Source organism: Falco biarmicus, chromosome 6 (assembly GCF_023638135.1).
Source record: "Falco biarmicus isolate bFalBia1 chromosome 6, bFalBia1.pri, whole genome shotgun sequence".
Lineage (NCBI taxonomy): Eukaryota > Metazoa > Chordata > Aves > Falconiformes > Falconidae > Falco > Falco biarmicus.
The window spans coordinates 45221505-45241865 of NC_079293.1; the positions used below are offsets into that span (position 1 = coordinate 45221505).

General features: G+C 44.0%; 1 protein-coding gene across 1 annotated transcript; it reads right to left on the reverse strand.

Annotated features, from left to right (window-relative positions):
* Window positions 1–110: 110 nt before the first annotated feature.
* LRP11 (LDL receptor related protein 11) lies at window positions 111–20032 on the reverse strand. Its single transcript, XM_056344582.1, has 7 exons — window positions 19408–20032; window positions 15815–15975; window positions 11756–11897; window positions 9567–9692; window positions 8614–8823; window positions 1825–1926; window positions 111–1546 (listed from the first exon to the last, which is right to left on the reverse strand). Exons 1-7 carry the CDS (start codon window positions 19940–19942, stop codon window positions 1392–1394), a joined length of 1431 nt encoding a protein of 476 aa, XP_056200557.1. The 5' UTR covers window positions 19943–20032; the 3' UTR covers window positions 111–1391.
* Between the last annotated feature and the right edge of the window lie 329 nt (window positions 20033–20361).

The following is a 20361-nucleotide window of genomic DNA, read 5'->3' on the forward strand; positions in this document are numbered from 1 at the left end:
TTTTAAGGTTGTTTCACAGAAAGGAGAAACGTACTTCTGTCTGTTCTCATGCTGTGGTCCATAGCACAGAATTTAGCTGGTAGCTGGGAATAAAGGCAATGCAAGAAATATAAGAATAAAATAGGTTTATTAGAGCTATTTTTACATACAGTAATGAAGACTGAGCAACTTGAAAAACTATTTGTATACCACAGCAATATTCTTGCTGAAGTTGATGTTACTGAAGTACAAAAGACGACATACAAAAAGATGCATGCCTCATTTGACTGTTTTTATTGGGACCTGTGATGAACGTGATGCCCTTGGACAGTCAAACAAGATAGACAGCACGGGGTGTGTATATATATGTACATATAACAGGTACTGTACACATTTTACTATTAACACATCTGAAGTTCACTCACACATATAAATTACTTGCTTTAATTCTATGAGAATTTTGCTGGGGTGAGGGCAGGTCGCCGAAGCTTTCAAGCTTTGCAGGGAGCTAAGGGATAACCAGCAGGAATCCTGCACTCCGGCATCTCAGGTAAAAGCCACTGCGTGCTGCTCTCTCACACCATGCAGCATGTTGAGCTGGGGTGGAAAAGGCTGAACAAGCCCTGAGCTCCAGGGAGAGACATAGCTCTGGGATCGCACATGACTGCTGTCAAACACTGGTATGTCCAAACTTGTCTGCTGAGGGCTTGTATTTTTTCATTTTAGCATTTAGTAAGCATGACTCTGTGTTAGCTGCACAGAGGTTTAAACTACGAATGAAAAAAAAAAGATGCTTTGTCCCTTAAATCCCAAATTTCATTACAAAAGCTGGTGCTTAGATAGCAATCGCTTTTAATTAACAAAGCAAGACAAATTCTTTAATGGAAATACTCCCAGTGCATCAGGTGGAAAGTACACAAATCAGTCTCTGCTGGACAGTGAAGTAACGCATTGGTCTGGAGCGTCCTGGTCCCCAGAGTGGAGCACAGCGGTGGCAGCACTAAGAGCAGGGTGGCACAGGCTTCCCTCTGCGCCTTGGCCAGCACGGCCAGCCGGGGCTGCTGGGCCTTGGCTGCTTTAGTGCCTGGCCCTGGGGCGCACTCTGCTGCGGCTGGGGCCCTGACTGCTGTGGGGAGGACAAGGGCACCCCACAGCCAGGTTGGGGTTTCCCCATCTTGCAGTGTCTTCTGTGCAATAGCCGACTGGAGCTACTCTCTGGAGTGTGAACACATCTATTTTTCTGAGCACGGGCATCTACCCGCTTGTTTATCACTGAAGGGGAAGAACATGTTCCTCATCTTGTAGGCTTCTTCTACACTTGACACTTAACTAAAGGTTTTGGTCTTTTTATAGAGGCAGAGGTTCATGGACACAGGAGAAAGGGGAGAAAACAACTGACCTAAATCCAGCTTTTATAGATACATCCCATTGATGAGATAATCGGACTCTTCGGATGTAATGGGTCGAGCTTTTTTAAGCTTCTGTCTCACTAAACGCAGTCTGCAAGCAACCATAAGCAGCAGTAAAGCAGTGATGGCCAAGCCTAAGGCTAAGGGTAACACAGCACCTACAACAAGGTTAAGACAAATGACACTTTATTCAATATATTGAGAAATCAGTAGGGAAAACCTTTAAACTTTTCTTTAAAAATACACCTAGTCTGTCACTTGGGCGCTAATATCTGGAGCAACTCATGCTGTGAAATTAAACTGTATGATCATACATGTTAGGAACAGTTCAGAAAATGGAAGTACATTATTCAGTTCTTGACTATAGTATCTGGATCTATAGCATCTCACCGGAAAACTAACCTAATTAAAAATGAATTCACGTGGTTGGTCTTACCTGTTTCTGGGACTGGACGACCACCTCCAAGCTGACCTCTCTTTGGCACCATTATGCCATCCCCGTTTTGATCACCTGTTCTTTTCCCTGAGGAACTGTTATCTGCATGAAGTCAAGCAAGATAAATGAGTATTGCAGTTCAGTGACTCAAGAAGTCTTATCCACAGGAGAATAGAATTAAATAATGTGAAAGCACTTAGATTTAGGAAGGAAAAAAAATAATTAAGAACTTCTGACTCCAGTTGTGTAACTTGAATTTTTGAAATAATGTGAAACTAAAGCTAAAATGTAAATTCAGTTTTGCACTGCAAACCACAATGCATCTCAACCAAATCCAAGTGGGGTCATTTTACATTGAAAAAAAAAAAGATGGATACAAACTATCTTTTACAAACATCTCTAATGGGGTATAGACCAAACTGAGCTAAAACATCACTAAAACAGTTATATGTAGTTGAAAATGAGGCCATTTCAAGTTGTGTTGCTCTTCACCCTTGGAACCTGTAAAGCAGGAAATGCAGAGGCTGGCGGCACAAATCACCTTGGTTTTGCCTGGTACCTGACACACGGATGCAGAGCTTACGCGCTTGGAAGACATAAAAACACATGCAGAAAACATTTCAAAGAGGATGACTTGGAGTCACTTCAGCTTTGTGTGGTATGGAAGTTATTACAGAGCATTGTAACTACACCAGAAGAGACAAGGTGTTCTTTGCTGCTAAGAAGTGTTCACCCTGGGAGTGCAGGCGGCTGCAGTTCTGCTGCATCTCGGCTGGGACTCCCTCCAGCCCTCCCACTGAACTCCTACAGCAGTAGCTATGGTGACACTTGGTGCAAGAGTGACAGCTTAATCCACCAACACCCTCACAAAAATCAGAAATCCACCTATGTTTTTAAATGTAACGACTATGTTTGGTTTTTATGGATAACATAAATATTGAAGGGCACTTCGTACTGTGATACATTTGCTGGCAGCCCTCAGAACTGTGCCAGTGCCAGTGGAAACATACTATGCTACAAGATCTGTAAAATATGAATGTGAAACATTGTAGCTGGAACTGCCTATAGTGGTGGGTGTTAAGGAAGTGTTTAAGTCAATTAGCTCGGAACATGCATCACGTGTAACTCCCACCCACCACCAGCGGCTCGGGAGAGTGGCAGAACACGTCCCTGTCAGTGGCAGCAGCAAATACCCACAACCGTTCATTAAAGCTTAAATTGTTTCATGAAGTTCAACAAGGCCAAGTGCGAGGTGCCGCACCTGGGTCGGGGCAACTCCAGCATCAGTACAGGCTGGGCAGAGAATGGATCGGGAGCAGCCCTGGGGAGTGGGGCTCGGGGGAGCTGGCGGCTGCAAAGCTCGGTGTGACCTGGCGATGTGCACCCTCAGCCCAGGAAACCAGCTGTGTCCTGGGCTGCATCAAAAGAAGCGTGGCCAGCTGCGTGAGGGAGGCGATTGTCCCCCTCTACTCCCTCCTTGTGAGACCCCACCTGCAGCGCTGCATCCAGCTCTGGGGTCCCCAGCATAAGAAGGACACGGACCCACTGGAGCGAGCCCAGAGGAGGGGCACGAAGGTGATCAGAGGGCTGGAGCACCTCTCCTACGAAGACAGGCTGGGAGAGCTGGGGTCCAGCCTGGAGGAGAGAAGGCTCCAAGACCTATAGGAACTTTTCAGTACCTAAAGGGGGCTTATAAGAAGGATGGGGACAGTTTTCAGCAGAGCCTGTAGCAATTGGGCAAGGGGTAATGCTTTTAAACTAAAAGAGGGTAGATTTTGATTAGGAAAAAATTCTTTACTGTGAGGGTGGTGAGACACTGGAACAGCCCATGGCAGGGGGGTTGAAATTAGATGATTTTTAAGGTCTCTTTCAACCCAAACCACTCTATGATTCTATGACTCATCAATACTGGTATAAGGTTAGTGCTAACGTCCCCAAGCCAAGGCACAGCACAGCCTCCCAGGCTCTGGCTTTATTGCCATGCCGTTATGGGTAGGAGGGCTTAAATGCTATCTTCACCTGCTAGGAAATGCCTTAGAAAGAAGCTGCAGTCCTCGTTTTCATTCAGGCTCTTCAAGTTGCTCTGGCATGGAAAGAGGACTTAAGGAAATTCTAAGTGTAAACTGTACCGGCTTTAAGGTACCTGTATGATACTGGAGCTGTGAAAAATAACCTGAATGTAATTGGGACCAAAACCAGCAGCTCTTTTCTGCTTCTGTCTTCTGTAAATGAAATGAGTATTTGTCTTTATTTTGGAAATACCCAAAAGACATCGGCTCTTCTTAGAGCTGCTCTAGCCTGTATGACAAGGTTATATATATATATATATATATATATATATATATAAAATAAATCTGAATGCCCGTTTCATAAATTTGTTTTCCTGTCATTTGAATAAAGGGAATATTTAAGTCAACTGTTTGTAAAGGCATTTGGCAGCTATACCTGAATATGGAGAGAAATTTAGTGGGAAAACTTTGGGAGGGTAGAAGAATCACAGAATCCTTTCAATAAAGCTTGTAGGGTTTTGTTAAGACTTCTTACAGGATTGGAGGGGTTATCAGAGTCAATACTGCTCAATATCTTACAACAAAGAAAGATTTCCCTAAACAAGTTTAGAAGCCTGACATAAAGTATGTTATGTGGGTTTTGTTTTGTTTTCACTTTGTCTTCCATTTTCTAGTCCGTGCCTAGGGCACGGCAATTTGTAGCCCTTTCCAGTCACCCTAAATTAGAGTTCTCAGTTATGGCTACTGCTGTCAATGCCTCCGCAGCAAAAACATGACCAAGGCTTGGGCACTCAGTCAAACATTGTAATCCCAGCCCTGAGCAGTACTGCACAACAGCTGGCGCAGGCAGCCTGGGGAGAGGCAGAGACCCTGTGCCAGGGGAATGCAAAGCTGTTATGGTGATTTATACACTTGAGTTGGCTATGCTGCGGCGTGCAGATCTTCAGGCTGCTTGTGAATTCAATCCGTCTGCTAGACTGGCTATTGCTGTTTAGAAACCAGCGCATGGCTCACTTCAGTGTGCTTTGCTGCAACTGTATTTTTGGTACATTCATTTGCAAGCGCAGCAGTGCCAGAATATGCAGCTGGGCTTGAAAACTTCCCTGGAGAAGGAGACCGGGGCACTTTGGAGGCAGCCATGCAGAAATGCTGCGCTGGAGATGCAGTCTGGGTTACTTCACTATGGAGGTGTGTCTGCAAAAGGAAAAGACTCCTTTATCGACATCAGAGGCCTCTTCCTGCATCCACTCCCAACTATGGAAGAAAATGTTTGGCCTGCCAACTTGAGCAAAAGTAAACCATGAACCTCTTGCAGAAGACCCCATGCCCTGAGTGCCTGATGAGGTTCTCTCTTGAGTTGGACTCGGTGTTCCCCTGGAGTCACCCTACTGCAGAGGAAACACAGTGGAAAGGCAGGAGTGCAGAATAATATTCACTCGCTGTCAACAATGAAAGGCTTTTGGGTTTTGTTTTAGGTTTTGGGTTTTGTTGCTTTTTTTTTTTTTTCTTTTTTCTTTTTACTGTGAATAGATCCCTTGCTAAGTCAGGTAGAAGTTTTAAACAGTCCTTACCTCGGACTTGCGTATTTTCGCCTTTTCATACCTAAGTGTACATCCTTAAAAAGCTCGTATCAAGTCAGAGACAAAAATGAGGGGCTACTGGAGTAAAGACAGCAGGTTAAGGGGAACTGGGAACAGAGAAACTGTAAGGAGAAAATGCATGCTGGGACAAATTTCCCCTAGTATTACCCTCATAGGCAGAAAGCTCATATTCCTGCTGCGAGGAACTATCTCACAGTCCAAAACACTACAGCTTAGCCCAGCTCCTTTCAAAATAGAGAAGAGATAAATATGGTAGTCCTTGACAAGGAGGTCCCTTTATTTAACATCTTTATTGGATTCTCAGATGTGAAAGCTGCTAATGGGGAGGTAAGTAGCAGAAGGGACCTGTCTTTATTGGTACTGTAACCATCACTGTAATAAAAACAAATGTTAAAAAGAAAACAAAACAACTCCCCAGTCCTGCAACTTCTTGTGAAAAACTTCTGTTAAGTCAGCTGAGAGCTTCTGTATCAAGAATCATGTCTAGCAGCCACCTAGAACGTGCCATGTGTTGTCTGTGGTAGACATTACCCTTAATATTAACACCTCCTCTTGCTCTGCCTTGCAGTCACTGGATCCAAGAGCATCATGTTTTCTTTCCTGGCTTGTATTTCCATCATGATTTGCAAACGCTAAGAAGCAAGACAAATGTAGCCCTGAATGGAGTGCTCTCAAGTGAAAAGCTGGAACCTGTCCTGCCGCTGTAAAGCCATACCCCTTAATATATATCTTAAGCAGGCAGCTTTTCACCATGTTGACACTGAAATCATTAAAGCTTATTTTTGAAATTTATTTATAATGGTATACCAGGAGCCTGGATGCTTGCAAAGTCCACTCTAGGCCAACAAGTAACATTATTGCCTTGGTCCAACAAGGTCTTTACCTTTACACTGTGACTTGGAGGCACAGGTTCTGCCTTGGCAGCAGCAGCAAACCTGGTACTGTCTCAGCAGAAAGTCCATCCCAGAACAGGATTTCTGCCAGTGAAATTGCTAAACTTTTGAGGCTTCTGGTATGATTTCTGTTCAGTGCTGCTTACCTCTCCTGAAAAATGCATCTAGCAGTTATTGCCCTCCTGAACACTTGTCCAGATGGGCCTCATGGAGCTGCTCCAGTGCTTCTGTGTCTCTCATTTTTGTAGCACTTAATTATTAGATTTGGTCTGTAACCTCCCTGAGATGGCAGTGATGAGAGAAATCTCATTAATGCTTCTGGAGGGATTTTTAGGAATAGGTTAGATGCCTGTCTCCTCAACTCCTGGAAGACTGTGGTGCTTGCCACTGGGTCAGGACTTGAACCTCTCTGGACCTCTGGGAATCATTAACATACAGCATGTAATTCCTATGGAGTTTAAATATCTGCACGGGCAGACAGCAACTCAGAACAGATTTTGGCAGTTTCCCTTTGGAGGCAGGTAACTAGCACCTCTTTATGTCCCACCACATGCTTGGAACTGATCCATAGGTGATTTAAAAACTCACTGAGCTGTTTTCTGCTTTTTTGGTTAAAAGCATTGGACTCCTGGGTCAGTAAGGATTGGGTCCTTCTATTCTGCAAGGAAATCCTTAAGTATCATTTAACTGACATTAAATTCTGACCGAGTCTTGTCAAAAGATCAATATTAAAATCTCAAGAATTAAAACCAGACACAGTCAGCTGGAAATCTTGCCTGCTTAAAATTAAAGAGATTATAACAGCTTCTAGTAGTACACTGAAGCCCCATCACATTTTTTTAGTTTTATACTAAATTTTTTCTTTTACTGTCTACTGCTGTGCAAAAGGCTACCTTGAGAGCAAAAGTGGTGCAAGTAAGTCATTGTGCAACGGGTACACACAGAAAATGACTATGCAAAAGTGCCATGCGTTTACATGCACTTCCAATAATAACCTCTGATTACAGGTTGCCAAAGTTGGTGACCTCAGTTCTGGTTTCACTTCTGGATTCACAAACCCAACGGTTTTTGTGACCTACTTAGCAGCTGACTTTCCACTGAAGCCTGCAATGCCCTTTGGCAATTTGATGGTTAGTTTGGGTGGCCCCATATCAGCTGTCACTCGGGACTATGTGGGCGAGAAGGGTTTGGGGCAGTCTTCAGAACTGTATTCCAATAAGGAGCACTGAGGTCATCTACACTGCCAGAAAAGAGGGAAATATTTGAGAGCATATTTTGCTGTTGTTCACTAAGACAGGTAAATTCTTGAAGAATGTTGTTTTCTCTCCCTTTGCAGTCTCCACAGATGGAGTACAAGCACCTGAAGAAAACTGGTGTCAACCAGGGAAATGCCCTTTACAAGAGTCAGCAGCAGAGGGCACTGAGCATTGCTTTGTTGTAACAAGAAAATAAAGCTGTTTATAAACAGTTGCACCTTGGGGGCAAGAGTCAGACTAAACCATGAAGAAATAAAAGTGAGAGGTCTCATACCCATTTTAGGCTTTGTGCACACAGTTTTGCTTTCATTCAATCGCCATTTCAGATCATTTTAATTCACCAGCAGGAACCTTAAAAGACACACCAATTTCATTGAAGCTTCTGGAGCTTTACCAAGGCAAGTGTTGGGGACTCTGCCTGTAACATCACTAGACGCTGACTCACAACAGGCTTGCAGCCTCTATGGAGAATATTACTGGGGACCTGGTGTTGCTTGATACCAGACTGAGCCTTCTCTACAGTGATGAAAGATTTCTCCTGCCTTCGAGACACGCTTCAGAAAAAAGCGCCCATAATAATCAAGATATTACTTTGGGGGGAAAAAAAGGTAATCAGTTGGCATCAGGAGAAAAGCAATTACTGTCACCCAAGCTGAACAGTACTTTGTTACGTTCTCCTGAAGGTACTCCCCCACAGATTTAAAGAGCCTTATATATCAGCTTATACAGCTGAACCTGTGGCAGAATTTGTGTTTAGCTCACCACAGGTTTTGTTCCTTAGACTGTATTATTTTCCTAGCATTCCTACACTTTAACTAACTTCCTGCACCTGGTAAGAACCAGACTTGACAATTATAAAGCAATACCTACTTGTAACTTCATTATTACAAGCTTCTTTTGTATTTTTCACATTTGCAAATTTTTACTGTTAGCCAGGCACCAAAAGACAATTCAAGTAAGTTTAAGGTGCATGACATTTTCTTTCCTTAAAGAGAATGATTTATTGAAACAGATTCGTTTCAGTTCTCACCTGGCACAAATCCACTGGTTTGTTTCTTTGGTCCCTGAGAAAGCGACTGGTTAGACATGTCTGCATCCACGGAGAGAAGTGATTGATTTCTGGCGGTGGCTTTCAGGGTCTTTTCTGCAGAGTTTTCATCAGTGTTTTCGGTCAGTCCAACAGTCCTTTGCTGGGTAGTGCCAAGAGCTGCATGTGTTACCGTCTTCCGACCTGGACTGACTGTTAACAGAAACAAAAATCATTTTTGTACAGAATTGAAGGGAATGACAGTGTTCTGATGGAAGGCCCTCTGATATGGGCCTTGAAGCAGGCTAAACCACTTCTCAGTTTCAGACATACGACAAAATGTGAGTTCCAGATACAAAGCAAGTTACCAATTGCCCACTGCCAGCTGTTAAACAAGAGTATACTCATGAACTCTACAGTGAAATCCAGCAACTGAAATATCAATGAAGAGGTGGTTAGCTGTTGTGCCAATTCACCCTCTGATGATTTTTGTTCACTTGGCTGGGCATGGGCTTATATTGAAGATGAGTAATGGAAGCAAACAAAGAGATGGTGAATCCACTGGTTCCCATATTTCCAGGGTTTAGATTCTTGCAAGGTGTGTAAGTGCACTCTGAAGTGTACATCTGAGACACCTTTTCAGATCAGGAACAGGGTCTCTGTTTCCAGAATCACCATGCAAGTATAGAATTGATCTTTTAAATGTCAAGAACTCAACACAAAATCTGTCATTTGGGGACAGTTTTGATATGCTTTGAAAAAATGGGAGTTAATTTCTGAGCATCTGCTGTATGTGGACATTAAACCTTCCCATGTGCTATTTCCAATGAAAGGCTCTATGGTCGGAGCAAGCTGCTGGCCCACAGGGAAAGAGGCCACAGAAGGGGCATCATTCCCCTTGGGTCGTTCAGGCTGTGGTTACTTTCACAATCTACGCTGTGGCCTGGCGCACTTACAGTTCTGGCAGAAGGTTTCATCCGATCCATCAGGGCACTGCCTCACACCATCACAAGCAAATGTGATGTCAATGCAGCAGCCATCATCGCAGATAAACTGGTAGCGAGAGCAGACCCCAACACAGGCTGTTAAGAAACAATTCCCAAATTACCAAAAGAGATATCCCAGCAGTAAATACTGATTCAGTGACTAAAATCTGCAGCATCAAGGAAAAAGCAAAGCCATGCTATGCCAAGAAGGACTGTGAACAAGGCAGGAAGCTGAAGAAAGGCCAGGCTCAGCTATATGATGCTATATTGACACAAAAGCTAATATAGCTAATAGCTGTTCCAGGCACCCTCATCACTATTCTGGCAATCTCTTTACTACAGGAATACTCAACCTGGAGGCTGTTGCACCTTACACCTTGTGCAGCACTCCTACAGCACTTTACTCTGCTGGCCTAAGCTGAAAGGAGATCTTCCCAGGCTTAAAAGACCCAGGACAGTCCTAAAAATAGATGAATGAAATCTCTATGTCTGTAACTGCATCTCCCCAACACATAACTTCTACTACATACCCATTCTGTATTTCTGACAATATGTTATTTTACATACATGCATATGGACTATATGAGATCTTTTATGGCACGTTTTCTGCAACCTAATTAAAGACGAAAAGAATGCTCATAATTTATTTACACCAGCAATCCATTGACTCCAATATAGCACATGCCAAAGCAGGACTAAGTACAAGGTCTCACAAGTGACCTTCACCAGAATGAATTGATTGCTGCCTGCTTTAATATTTAGATTCCCCTGGAAATTGAGATTGTCTCTGGACGTTTCATTTTGCATACTCAAAGCTTTCCTGAAACCTGTTCTGACCCTGTAATTATCAAGTGTTTACATCTATGCTTTTGTCCTACCAGCAGCAGCATAGTTCATTGCTTTGTAAAGTGCTATCAAATTCAGTGTTTGGTTAATGTTGTAACAGCAAATCAATTTGCGTAAGGAAGCCTTTGGATGTTACCCTGCTATGTACAAAAAGGTGCACAACGCTAAGGAAGTATGGCAGAAACACAGGCGCCTATTTAAAACCCCTAAAATCATACTTAGAAAATGCATCTCCTAAACTCAGCACTAAAAATAGCGTAGGTCTTGCATGCATTAAGGCACCAGGCACTGGTTTAACTACAGCAGTAGCACTTGAATTGCAAACCTACTCAGGGAATTAGAAAAAGAAAAAAGGCAGCAAATCCTCTATGTGCTCCATCCAAAAGATACCACAGATACCACAGCAGTAAATAAATTAGCCAGCAAACATCTCTGGCTGCTTTAGCTGAATTAAACATTAATGAAAATAACTTTGTCATCCATTATCTGGAATACAGGCATTATTAAGCAGACTCATAACTGGATTTTTGTAATACCAATTTATTACCAGAGGGAATACTCTCTTTGAAGAGCAAAATTTTCACTGGTTCAGCTGAACATAGTGATGATGCAATTTAACTTTTACTTTGTGCCTGGGCAGCAGATCGTATTAGCAACTTGGCAATGACAATGTAATTAGAAGTTATGACATTAAAGAGTTCAGAATTGACAGCCACTGAAATCTAACTTGTTTTGTACCTTTTATGCTTTTTACATGTTTCCTGAGCTCAGAGTTTAAAAATGATGGGTCTGTTTCCCCAGTAACATAAAGCTTTGATAACAACCATTACACAGAAAAGCTTACGTGCGTGAAAACCAGAAAAAGCTATCAGAAATGATTGGACTACAGATGCAGGTCAATACTATTACTAGTTTGTGTCTCACACATACTATTAACTGATTTTAACTGGGTCTTCCCTATAGCACAAGCCCTGTCATGTCACACACACCGTCTGACTATACAATGAAATGTATAGTCATTGTTATGATACTTTTTGTTGTTATGTTAATTTTTCCAACCCTGCACGCTTATTAGCAATACAAGGATGAACACTGAAATGCTTGAAAATATTGCTCTAACATACAAGTGACACTTGCTCACTTTCTCACTTTGAAACAGCAATTCAAAGCTGAAAGAGGTGTCATTATGTGATAAATAAGGGCAAAATAAAGCACTAGATATGGAGAATAAGGTTTCTGCCTCCATCAAGACCCTTGCTCTGAATACCATACCCTGGGTGTCACACAGGCAACAGCTCCAGTCATTTTCTCACCTACTGCAGAATGAACCATGGGCAGGATGGTCACAGAGACGTTGTCAGAGCTCCGCTGACCTGCAGTGTCTGTCACAGTTAGCTGGAAAATATACCCGCCTTCCTGAATGTGAGACAGTTTCAGTGTTCCTGGTTGCGGTACCTGATTAAAGACACACAACGAAAAAATCCATATTGGTATAAAGGATCTGTCCATAAACTTCAAGGAATAGGGCGCTCACTTCTGTACAATGCTTTTCACACAGATTAAATATTTCTTTTAAGTCTAGCCAGCCCACTCCAACATATGCATCAACATGTAACGGCTTGATCTTTTTTCTGCATCCTCTTGTTAAAATAAACACACTTAACTTTTGTTAACTGTACTGTTTTTCATGGTACCTGGAGCTGTGGATCTTAGCACTGGAGAATAAATGGAAACGTACATTTGACTAGTTCTTTGGTACTTAGAAATGTGATTTTAGAGGGCAGGCAGTGAAATATTGGAGTATTTTGCCCTCTATCGAGTTAGTGGACAGTACACATGTATCCACAGAAGTTACTTTTGTTATATATTTATTTATGATAAGGTAACTGATAGCATTGTTTTATTAATAAGATTGCCTACTTCTGTCCAGCATGACATTGATGTAGTCACGTACAACTTTTACAATTGCTGGACTGGATTTTTCCATGCCACACACTGCATTTCCATGCCTTGCTCTGAACCAGAACTAAGTTCATCTATAGTGAGTGACCTAAACAATAGGTTTCAGAAAGTCATGTGATACAAATCCAGAAAGTACTTCAATTAAAATCTAATGTTTAAAAAAATTAATTTAAATTTTAAAATTTTAATTTAAAACCGGTAACAAACTGGCATTACTAGTACCACAGCCATTTAGAAGTAAGTTTGTATTAAATGAATGTGATACTTGAAAATGTTGAATGTTTTCTAACCTTGTGACAATTACCAGTCACGAGTAACTCCAGCTGTCTGAGAATTCAGTAACACATATTTCAGTAACTACAAAAAAGCACTCCATGTTTATTGGATATGTATCGGTTTTTTACAAATGAAGCACACAGGGATATTTTTATAAATAACTGAAAGGTACATTAAATCCTCTGTGATTATCGTTAATATTACAACCGAAATTCTTTGGTTTGCTTATTTAAAGTTGCTTTTCATGCCTAAAAGAGAATGGGATTTTTTTATAAATATCATAATAGAGCCCTAGACCTATCTTTATAGTAGGGTGTATTGATAAATGCATTTTTCTCTTTTGGTAAGTGAATCTCCTAACTGAAATGTCTTTCTTTTTCTATTTACACAAATGCACTCAGTTATCTGATCATGCTGTTGATTACCTCCTGATGGAGTATATGACCCCTTAGATTTTATTCTTTAGTGTATTACAGAAATAAATATGCTCTAAAAACACCTGCTGCTGTTCACCATGACTGCTGGGAGAGAAAATATGGTATTTAAAACTCATGAGCCATGGAGTCCAACTGTTCTCAGTGCAAAGCCAAAGAAATGCCACTGACTTCTGAATATGCTGCCACTCCTCCTGGAAACCTCTGTGCTTTCCTTTTTATCTCCACCCTGCCCTGAAGAATGCGTGACTGTACCTGCTTTCTTACAGAATTTGGCTCAAACTTGACAGTACCATTCCAGATAGTCAGGATTTTTTAAAAAACAACCCATAATTGCCCCTAAGTGTCATGGAGCTGCACAGTTACAGTATGTGGTAGCAATCTGAGAAGCTAATTATCTAAGAAGCAATAATCAGTCACAATAGAAAAAAAAAATTCCTCCTACAATATGCTAAGATCTCTTTATAGCAGTCCTGCCTCCTCTGCCTTCTATTTATTCTTTGGTACACAAATGCAATGCAACAGCTGCATCTTATTTAAACACAGTCCCATTCTCCCTTGTAGCTATGGATTCATATATTGTTTTCTGAGAATAAATGACATGAAATCCAGTAATTTCAGGACAGCAACTGAAGTACTAGAGAGACAGCAACTGAGGATTGTATGAAAAAAATCACTATTATTCTTTCAACTCTAAAAATTTAATTACCATGCATAATCATCAGGGTACTTATCTGTTGGAGAAATCCCTGCTCATTTGAACACAATGGGAAAGTATATATTCAAGCATGAATGTGTGTCAATTTTTTTTCCATTACCAAATATAAAGAAATCATCAAGATTAATGAGAATTTTGCAAGTTAAAATGGATGTAAGACTTGTCTCTATTTTATGAAATGACTTGGAGTAAAAGTAAAAACACGAACTTTACATTTTTTAATTAACTTTTTTTGTCTTACTCTAGATACATTACTACACAAAAGATTAATTTAAAGAGTATTTAATTATTATTTAAATAAAACAATGCTGCAGAGGGTCAGATTAACAACTCTTGATAATAAAATATTAATGATATCTAGCAACTATTCTTAAAGCTTCATGCAAGTCTTTTCTATGTATCATGCTGTTCACACTCCTTATCAAAGCCTTTTAACCTTTTAATTTTCAAGCCAATAAAATAATAAATGAAGATAGACAAGATCCCGGTGGTCTTTGAAATGACAGTTTCAAATTGCAATACAACCTCAGGTCATTCAGAACTGGCTGACTGCAGTCACCCTTCCAAAGATGTGGATCTTGCAGTAGAAGACAGAACTTTTAAAAGCACGCAGAACTGGCTTTAGTAACACTTTTGAATAACCCTGATGTGTTTTCTGTGAGGGTACATTTACAAAGTTTCTTATGCATAAATTTTAGTAACTATTCACCAGAGAAACCCAATAGTCTTCTTTGGGTTCAGCCAGCAGCATATAACTTAACTGTGACATGGTGATCTTCAATTACCTACATACTGTAGGTATGTACATTACATACACTGTCCTCCAGGAGGCTAAGGAATAACCAGTTGCTCTGTTGGGTTTTTCCATGGGTGACAATTTTAGATTTCAATGCATTCAGCTTTCTCTTTGTGTTAGGTGAAACTCTGGTTTGTTCCATCATTACACATCTGGAGTTAACTTCGTTGATACTGGTAATTTGTCTTTCATATTACTGAGCTGGACAGACATAAGCAGCAACTGTCAAGTACTGCTCATTGTGGTGGCACTGGCACACGTGGCCTCTCGGGTTTTGGACTGTTCCTCTTGCTGATCTTGCTGATGTTTAAACTCTTCCTATCCATTGGCAGCATCTCAGCAACAGTAAGTTCTATGGTCTACACGCTCTCCCCTTTACAAGTCACTCCTGCTATAGGTGGAGTTCCTGGTGCACCCTGAATATTGTGGGCTGTGAACAGACTGAGTAGAGTCTATAGGTTTGAGACATTTTTCCTTTCCTTTTCTGCTGCTCCTAGAGCATTCACAAAGAATGGTAGGATGGAGAACCCATCTCTTGATGGTTAAGTTGAAAACAAACTGCAGCAGAAATTGTATGGATGTAATAAAATAGGATCCCAAGATACCTCACAAGGTCTACATCACACATTTCTTTGCAGTTTCTCCATAAACATCGACAGAAGACTGTTGATCTTATTAAATACCTTATTATTTTTAGTAACTCAATTACTGAGGTGTATGTAACCTGGATCACAGAGGCAGAAAACCAAGTGCAGTGAGCACAAACAATGGTGAAAGACAGCAGAGCTGAAATACAATAGAGTATTAGCATCTACTTGTTTGCTGCTGGCCATCTTGTGCCATCCTGGATAGAGGTGAACTGTATAAACCGCTAGAAATAATCACTGGAGTAAACTTCCCAGGGACATGGTATAGTCCCCATCATTGGAGGTTTTCAAAATATGATTGGACAGATGAAATAATCTCATCTAGGTTCCTCATCTCATGAAAGGTTGGACCAGATGATCTTTTGAGGTCCTTTCAAAACTGGGTTGCTCTGTATTTCTATGAAATAAACGCTCAAGTTGTACGGTCATCCTAGTTTTGGTGCCTGGTAGCCATATCCATTTGAATACACTTAACATTTAAAACTGTATGAACACAACAATCTGCAAGTAACTGGCCATGCGCGAGATTGCACGGGTACCTTCATTTCAACCGATGAGTCGCCTTGCAGCAGCGTCCACTCATACTGCACAATCCCATGGTCATCTAAACTTTCTCGGCCATCCAAAAGCACCCAGTCGACAGGTGACTGCAGCACAATATCTTGTCCTGCCTTGCACTGTGGAGGCTCATCGTATTCTCCTTCAATAAAAAAACAGAAGCTCAGTTATTTATGAGGGGAAGCTGAGTGATTATTTATGTAAAACATATTTTATCTTGGTTAAGGTATTTATTTAACACTGTGCAACTTCCTGAAAGACAGGACAGGTTCGTTAGCACACATTTCATTAAGCAAGGTATTATCTACTTAAATTTTAGCTAACTTTTCCATATTCAGTGATGTCTTCAGGAAATAACTGTGACATTAAAAGCACATGGCATAGAACACCTCTCTACGTACAGGGATGTCTCACTAATACAGCAAACAGCATTGTTATAATCAGTGTAGTTTTTTTAATCTGAACTAAGGAAAATGGATTTAAATATGAATTACATAAATATTCAGATGGCAGGTACTGCACACCTTTTATAGTACTCTGTATAACCTAACAAGCTTTTAGTTTCCTTTTATAATGCATCATTATATGAGTGAAAGACTTATTTAACATAAGCTGGCATCCTAGTGAAGCAGTGCACATAATGATTAAAAATCATCAGAAATTACCACCAATTTTAAGTGCCTAATTTAAGACATTCAAAGCCTGATTTTCAGACTCTTCAGGATTTGTAGCATTTTACTATATTCAAAGTACAGTTCTTACCGATTAAAATTGTGAGTACTAAGTACTTTTGCCAATCAGACCACAAGTTTTTCAGGTTAGACTAACAAAACCCTGGCAATAATGAAGCTGCCAGCTAGTTGTCTGAATGAAAGCTTTGTTATGAAAGGTTATTTCACTGCCGATTCCTGAATGGCTTTGATATTAGTTTACCTTAATGCTGAATCCTCCCATTGCTCATCCCTAGTGACTAGCACAGAAGGAAAGTCAGGCATTTGTGGTGAGGCATTCAAGTCCTCTTTCTTTCTATGTCAAAAATTTAAAAATTTGCCTAACAAAGGCAAAACCATGACTTCTTTCCGTACAGGCAATTGGTAACACAGCACAAACTGTCCGGAAGTGCAAAGTAAATCCACAGTCAAACCAGCACAAATGGGGTTTAAAGTGAAGGACTTGGATTTACACTGAAATGTTCAATCTCAAAAACTCATCCCACCGCTGACCATTCTGGAAGTACACAGAGATATGCCTGATCTGAGAGATACCTATCTGTCATCAGTTGCTTCCAGAATTAAATAAGCAATTTGTTTTGGTTTACTGATGATCCTTGACATAAATGAAACCACAACATCCTAGAGATCACTGTATACTAATGCCCAGAAAAAATTTTGAATTACGAGGACACAATGTTTATGAACAGATGTTGGTTTGGTTTTATCAAAAAGAGAACAGCAGAAGACTCAACACCACAGTGCTTGGAGGTGTGTGTGGGGGAAGAACAGGTAAAACGTGATCCCCTGGTGAAAGAACATCTTGATATGAAAAGCTCTTTTCTAAATTTCCTAAATTCAGTTATGGGGTGACATAAGGGAAAAGAGATGTGTTTTCATTGTCCTGTGATGACGCACAGTTGTCCAGATCAATTTTTCAATGTAATTCAAGAATTGAGTAGTAACATACCATCAGATGGCAAAATAATTCAATCTTAATTTTATCTCTCCTGGTCTATGTCACAGCTGACAGATGTTTGAATAAAAGTTCATTCTCCTTCGTGGCTCTGCTTCAGCTCTGGTGTAATTGCATTAAGTCATAATCCCCTGTTTCTGATAGCACCATCACCCACAAGGCGGACTTTTAAATAAACCCAATAGGACACAGAGCAATTTGCAGATTAGAAACTGAAATTGCCTTGCAAGCCCAGTGCTGATAGCCATGAAAGCTTCCAAAAAGACAAGGCATGCCAGAATTCAAGAACTTAAGAAATTCAGGATTTCTAATAGGTAGAGTATCATTTGAGCAATAGTATTATTTATATTGTGCCATTATTAACTGCACTCTAAGTTAGGGCCAGGTTTTAATGTAATTAAGGCAGTTCAAAGTGATGAAGGACATTTTCATGAAGGATATTTTCAAAGGTTTCCAAAGAAGCCTAATTGTTTGTGACTTTGACCTAAAATCAAGCTTTAAGCCTTCTATCTTGCAAGTGCATACAGGGTTATAAACTACAATTACCCAGAAGTTGCTACATAAATAATACTGTGGAACTAATACTTTTCCCATTGAAAATGTCAAAAATACTCCTTGGGTTTTTCTGGGACTCCTAGTAAAGATGAGCTTGTCTCATCTTTACTGCCATAAATTCCTCCCTATAGCTGTCTAGTTTACCTGCCCATGCACTTGGAAAACAATATTTAGGCACCATAACTTCTCCAAAAATTGAGCCGCTGCTCTCTCTTGTTTCCAGGGAATTCGCGTTGGCATTCTCGTAAAACAGGCAGGACTGGGTGGACCTGAAGCCTGAGGTCTCCCCTGCCAAGGGAGCAGTAATAGCAGGTGGCACCTGCACACACAGTTTTCATTAACACCGCCGCTAGGTTTTCTTCATGACTAATTTACTACAGTTGAGAAATATCGCTGAAGATAATTTAGGTAAGTATTGTCAACAGAAGGTACTGAAATTAACAGCATTAGTTAAGATGGAAGAGGTTTAACAACAGGCGGTGGGGGAGTGCGAGCAAGTTCTTTGGGTCAGCTGCTAGGAAACAGACTCCAAATTGAGAAACCCAGACATTTTTTTATCTACAGCTGCTGGCTCTGGATTATGTTGTTCTTAAATATGTTTCAGGCTGGAACAAACTGCGGCTTCTGATACGGCCCAGGCTCCGGCGGCGGGTACGGAGTCTCCGGGCTGCCGGTGAGCTATCCCGGTCTTCTTCAGCCACACTCTAACTTTCATAGGAGGGAAAAATTCCGCGTTCAGCGGCCGGGAACCCTGCCTCGCTGATCCGTTCCGGACAGCAGCCCCGGAAGGGTACGTGCTTGTCCCCAGCTACCGCTCCCGGCGCTGGCAGCGCCGGCGGCAGCGGTCCGGGCTGTGCGGGCTGCCCAGCACCGCGGCGCCCCGGGCAGCCTGGCCCGCGGCCGGGACCCGCCTGCCCCCCCGGACGCGCTCCCGCCGCCCAGGGCAGCCCCGCCGGCTCCCGAGGCTGCGCACAGGCCGAGGGGTGAGGGCCGGGCCGCCCCGAAGGGGCGCTCCCCGCGTACCCCCCGCACGGACGGGCCGCCCCGTCCGCTCCCGCCCTCCCCGCCGCGGCCGAGGCCTCCTGACCCGGGCGCCCGTTCCCGGCGCCGGGGAAGCCGCGCGCAGGTTCCCCCCTCGCTGGCGGCCCCGCCAAGCGGCGGCGGCGTCGCGGAGAGCGGCCCCGTCCCCGTCCCCGTCCCGCCCCCGCGCCCGGGGCCGGCTGCCGCCATTTCCCCCCCGCCGTCCGGCCGCTCCCCGAGCGCGGCGCGGCCCGTCCCGCGCGAAGCCGCCGTGGGCCAGGCCCCGCGCCCCGACGCCCGCGGCGGCCCTTACCCGGCGGCGCGGCGGGCGGCGGCGGGGCGAAGCCGGCGGGCCGGCGGCTATAGCTGCTGTAGCCGCGGTGCGGGGCGAAGCGGCAGACGGGGCGGCCGCGGTGCGTGCAGTTGAAGAGGTAGCAGCCCAGCTCCGCCGCCGCCGCGCCCCGCGGCCGGCCGGGCCCCTGCACCACGGCCAGCGTGCAGCGCGGCTCGGCGCAGCAGGCGTCCAGGCACTGCCGCCAGCCCGCCACGGCGGCGGGGGCCCGCAGGAAGGTGGCGCCGGCCGCGATGGAGTCCTTGGTGCGGATGATGGAGTCGGGCCTGGAGGAGAAGCTGCTGCCGCCGCCGCACTGCTCCCCGCCGTCGCCGCCCGCCGCCGCCGCCGGCGGTCCCGGCTCCTCCTGCTGCAGCTGCCGGCGAAACTCCTCCAGCAGCGACTCCACGCCCGAGATCTGCGACCGCAGGTCGGCCAGCGGCGCCGCGCACCGCCCGCCCGGCAGCACGGCCCGCCCGCCCAGCGCCGCCAGCAGCACCAGCACCAGCGCCGCCATAGCCCCAGGCGGCGGCGGCGCGCAGGCGGGCGCGGCGGCGGCGGGAGCGGCGGGACCGGCTCCCCCCGCCGGCACCCGCGAGCGCGGCGCGGGGAGGCGCCGGCCCCGCCCGGCTGCGCGAGGCGGCGCGGCGGCGCTCAGCACCCTCTGCCCTGAACAGCTCCGCCGGGCGGGGCCGCCCTCGACCCCGCCCTCGGCCCCGCCCTCGGCCCCGCCCCGCCCGGCCCCGGCGCGCCTCGGCCCCTCCGCCCGGGCCCTTCCAGGTTCCGTAGCCCCGCGGGCTCTCCAGTTCCGTAGCCCGGCGGGCTCTCCAGTTCCGTAGCCCGGCGGGCTCTCCAGGTTCCGTAGCCCGGCGGGCTCTCCAGGTTCCGTAGCCCGGCGGGCTCTCCAGTTCCGTAGCCCGGCGGGCTCTCCAGTTC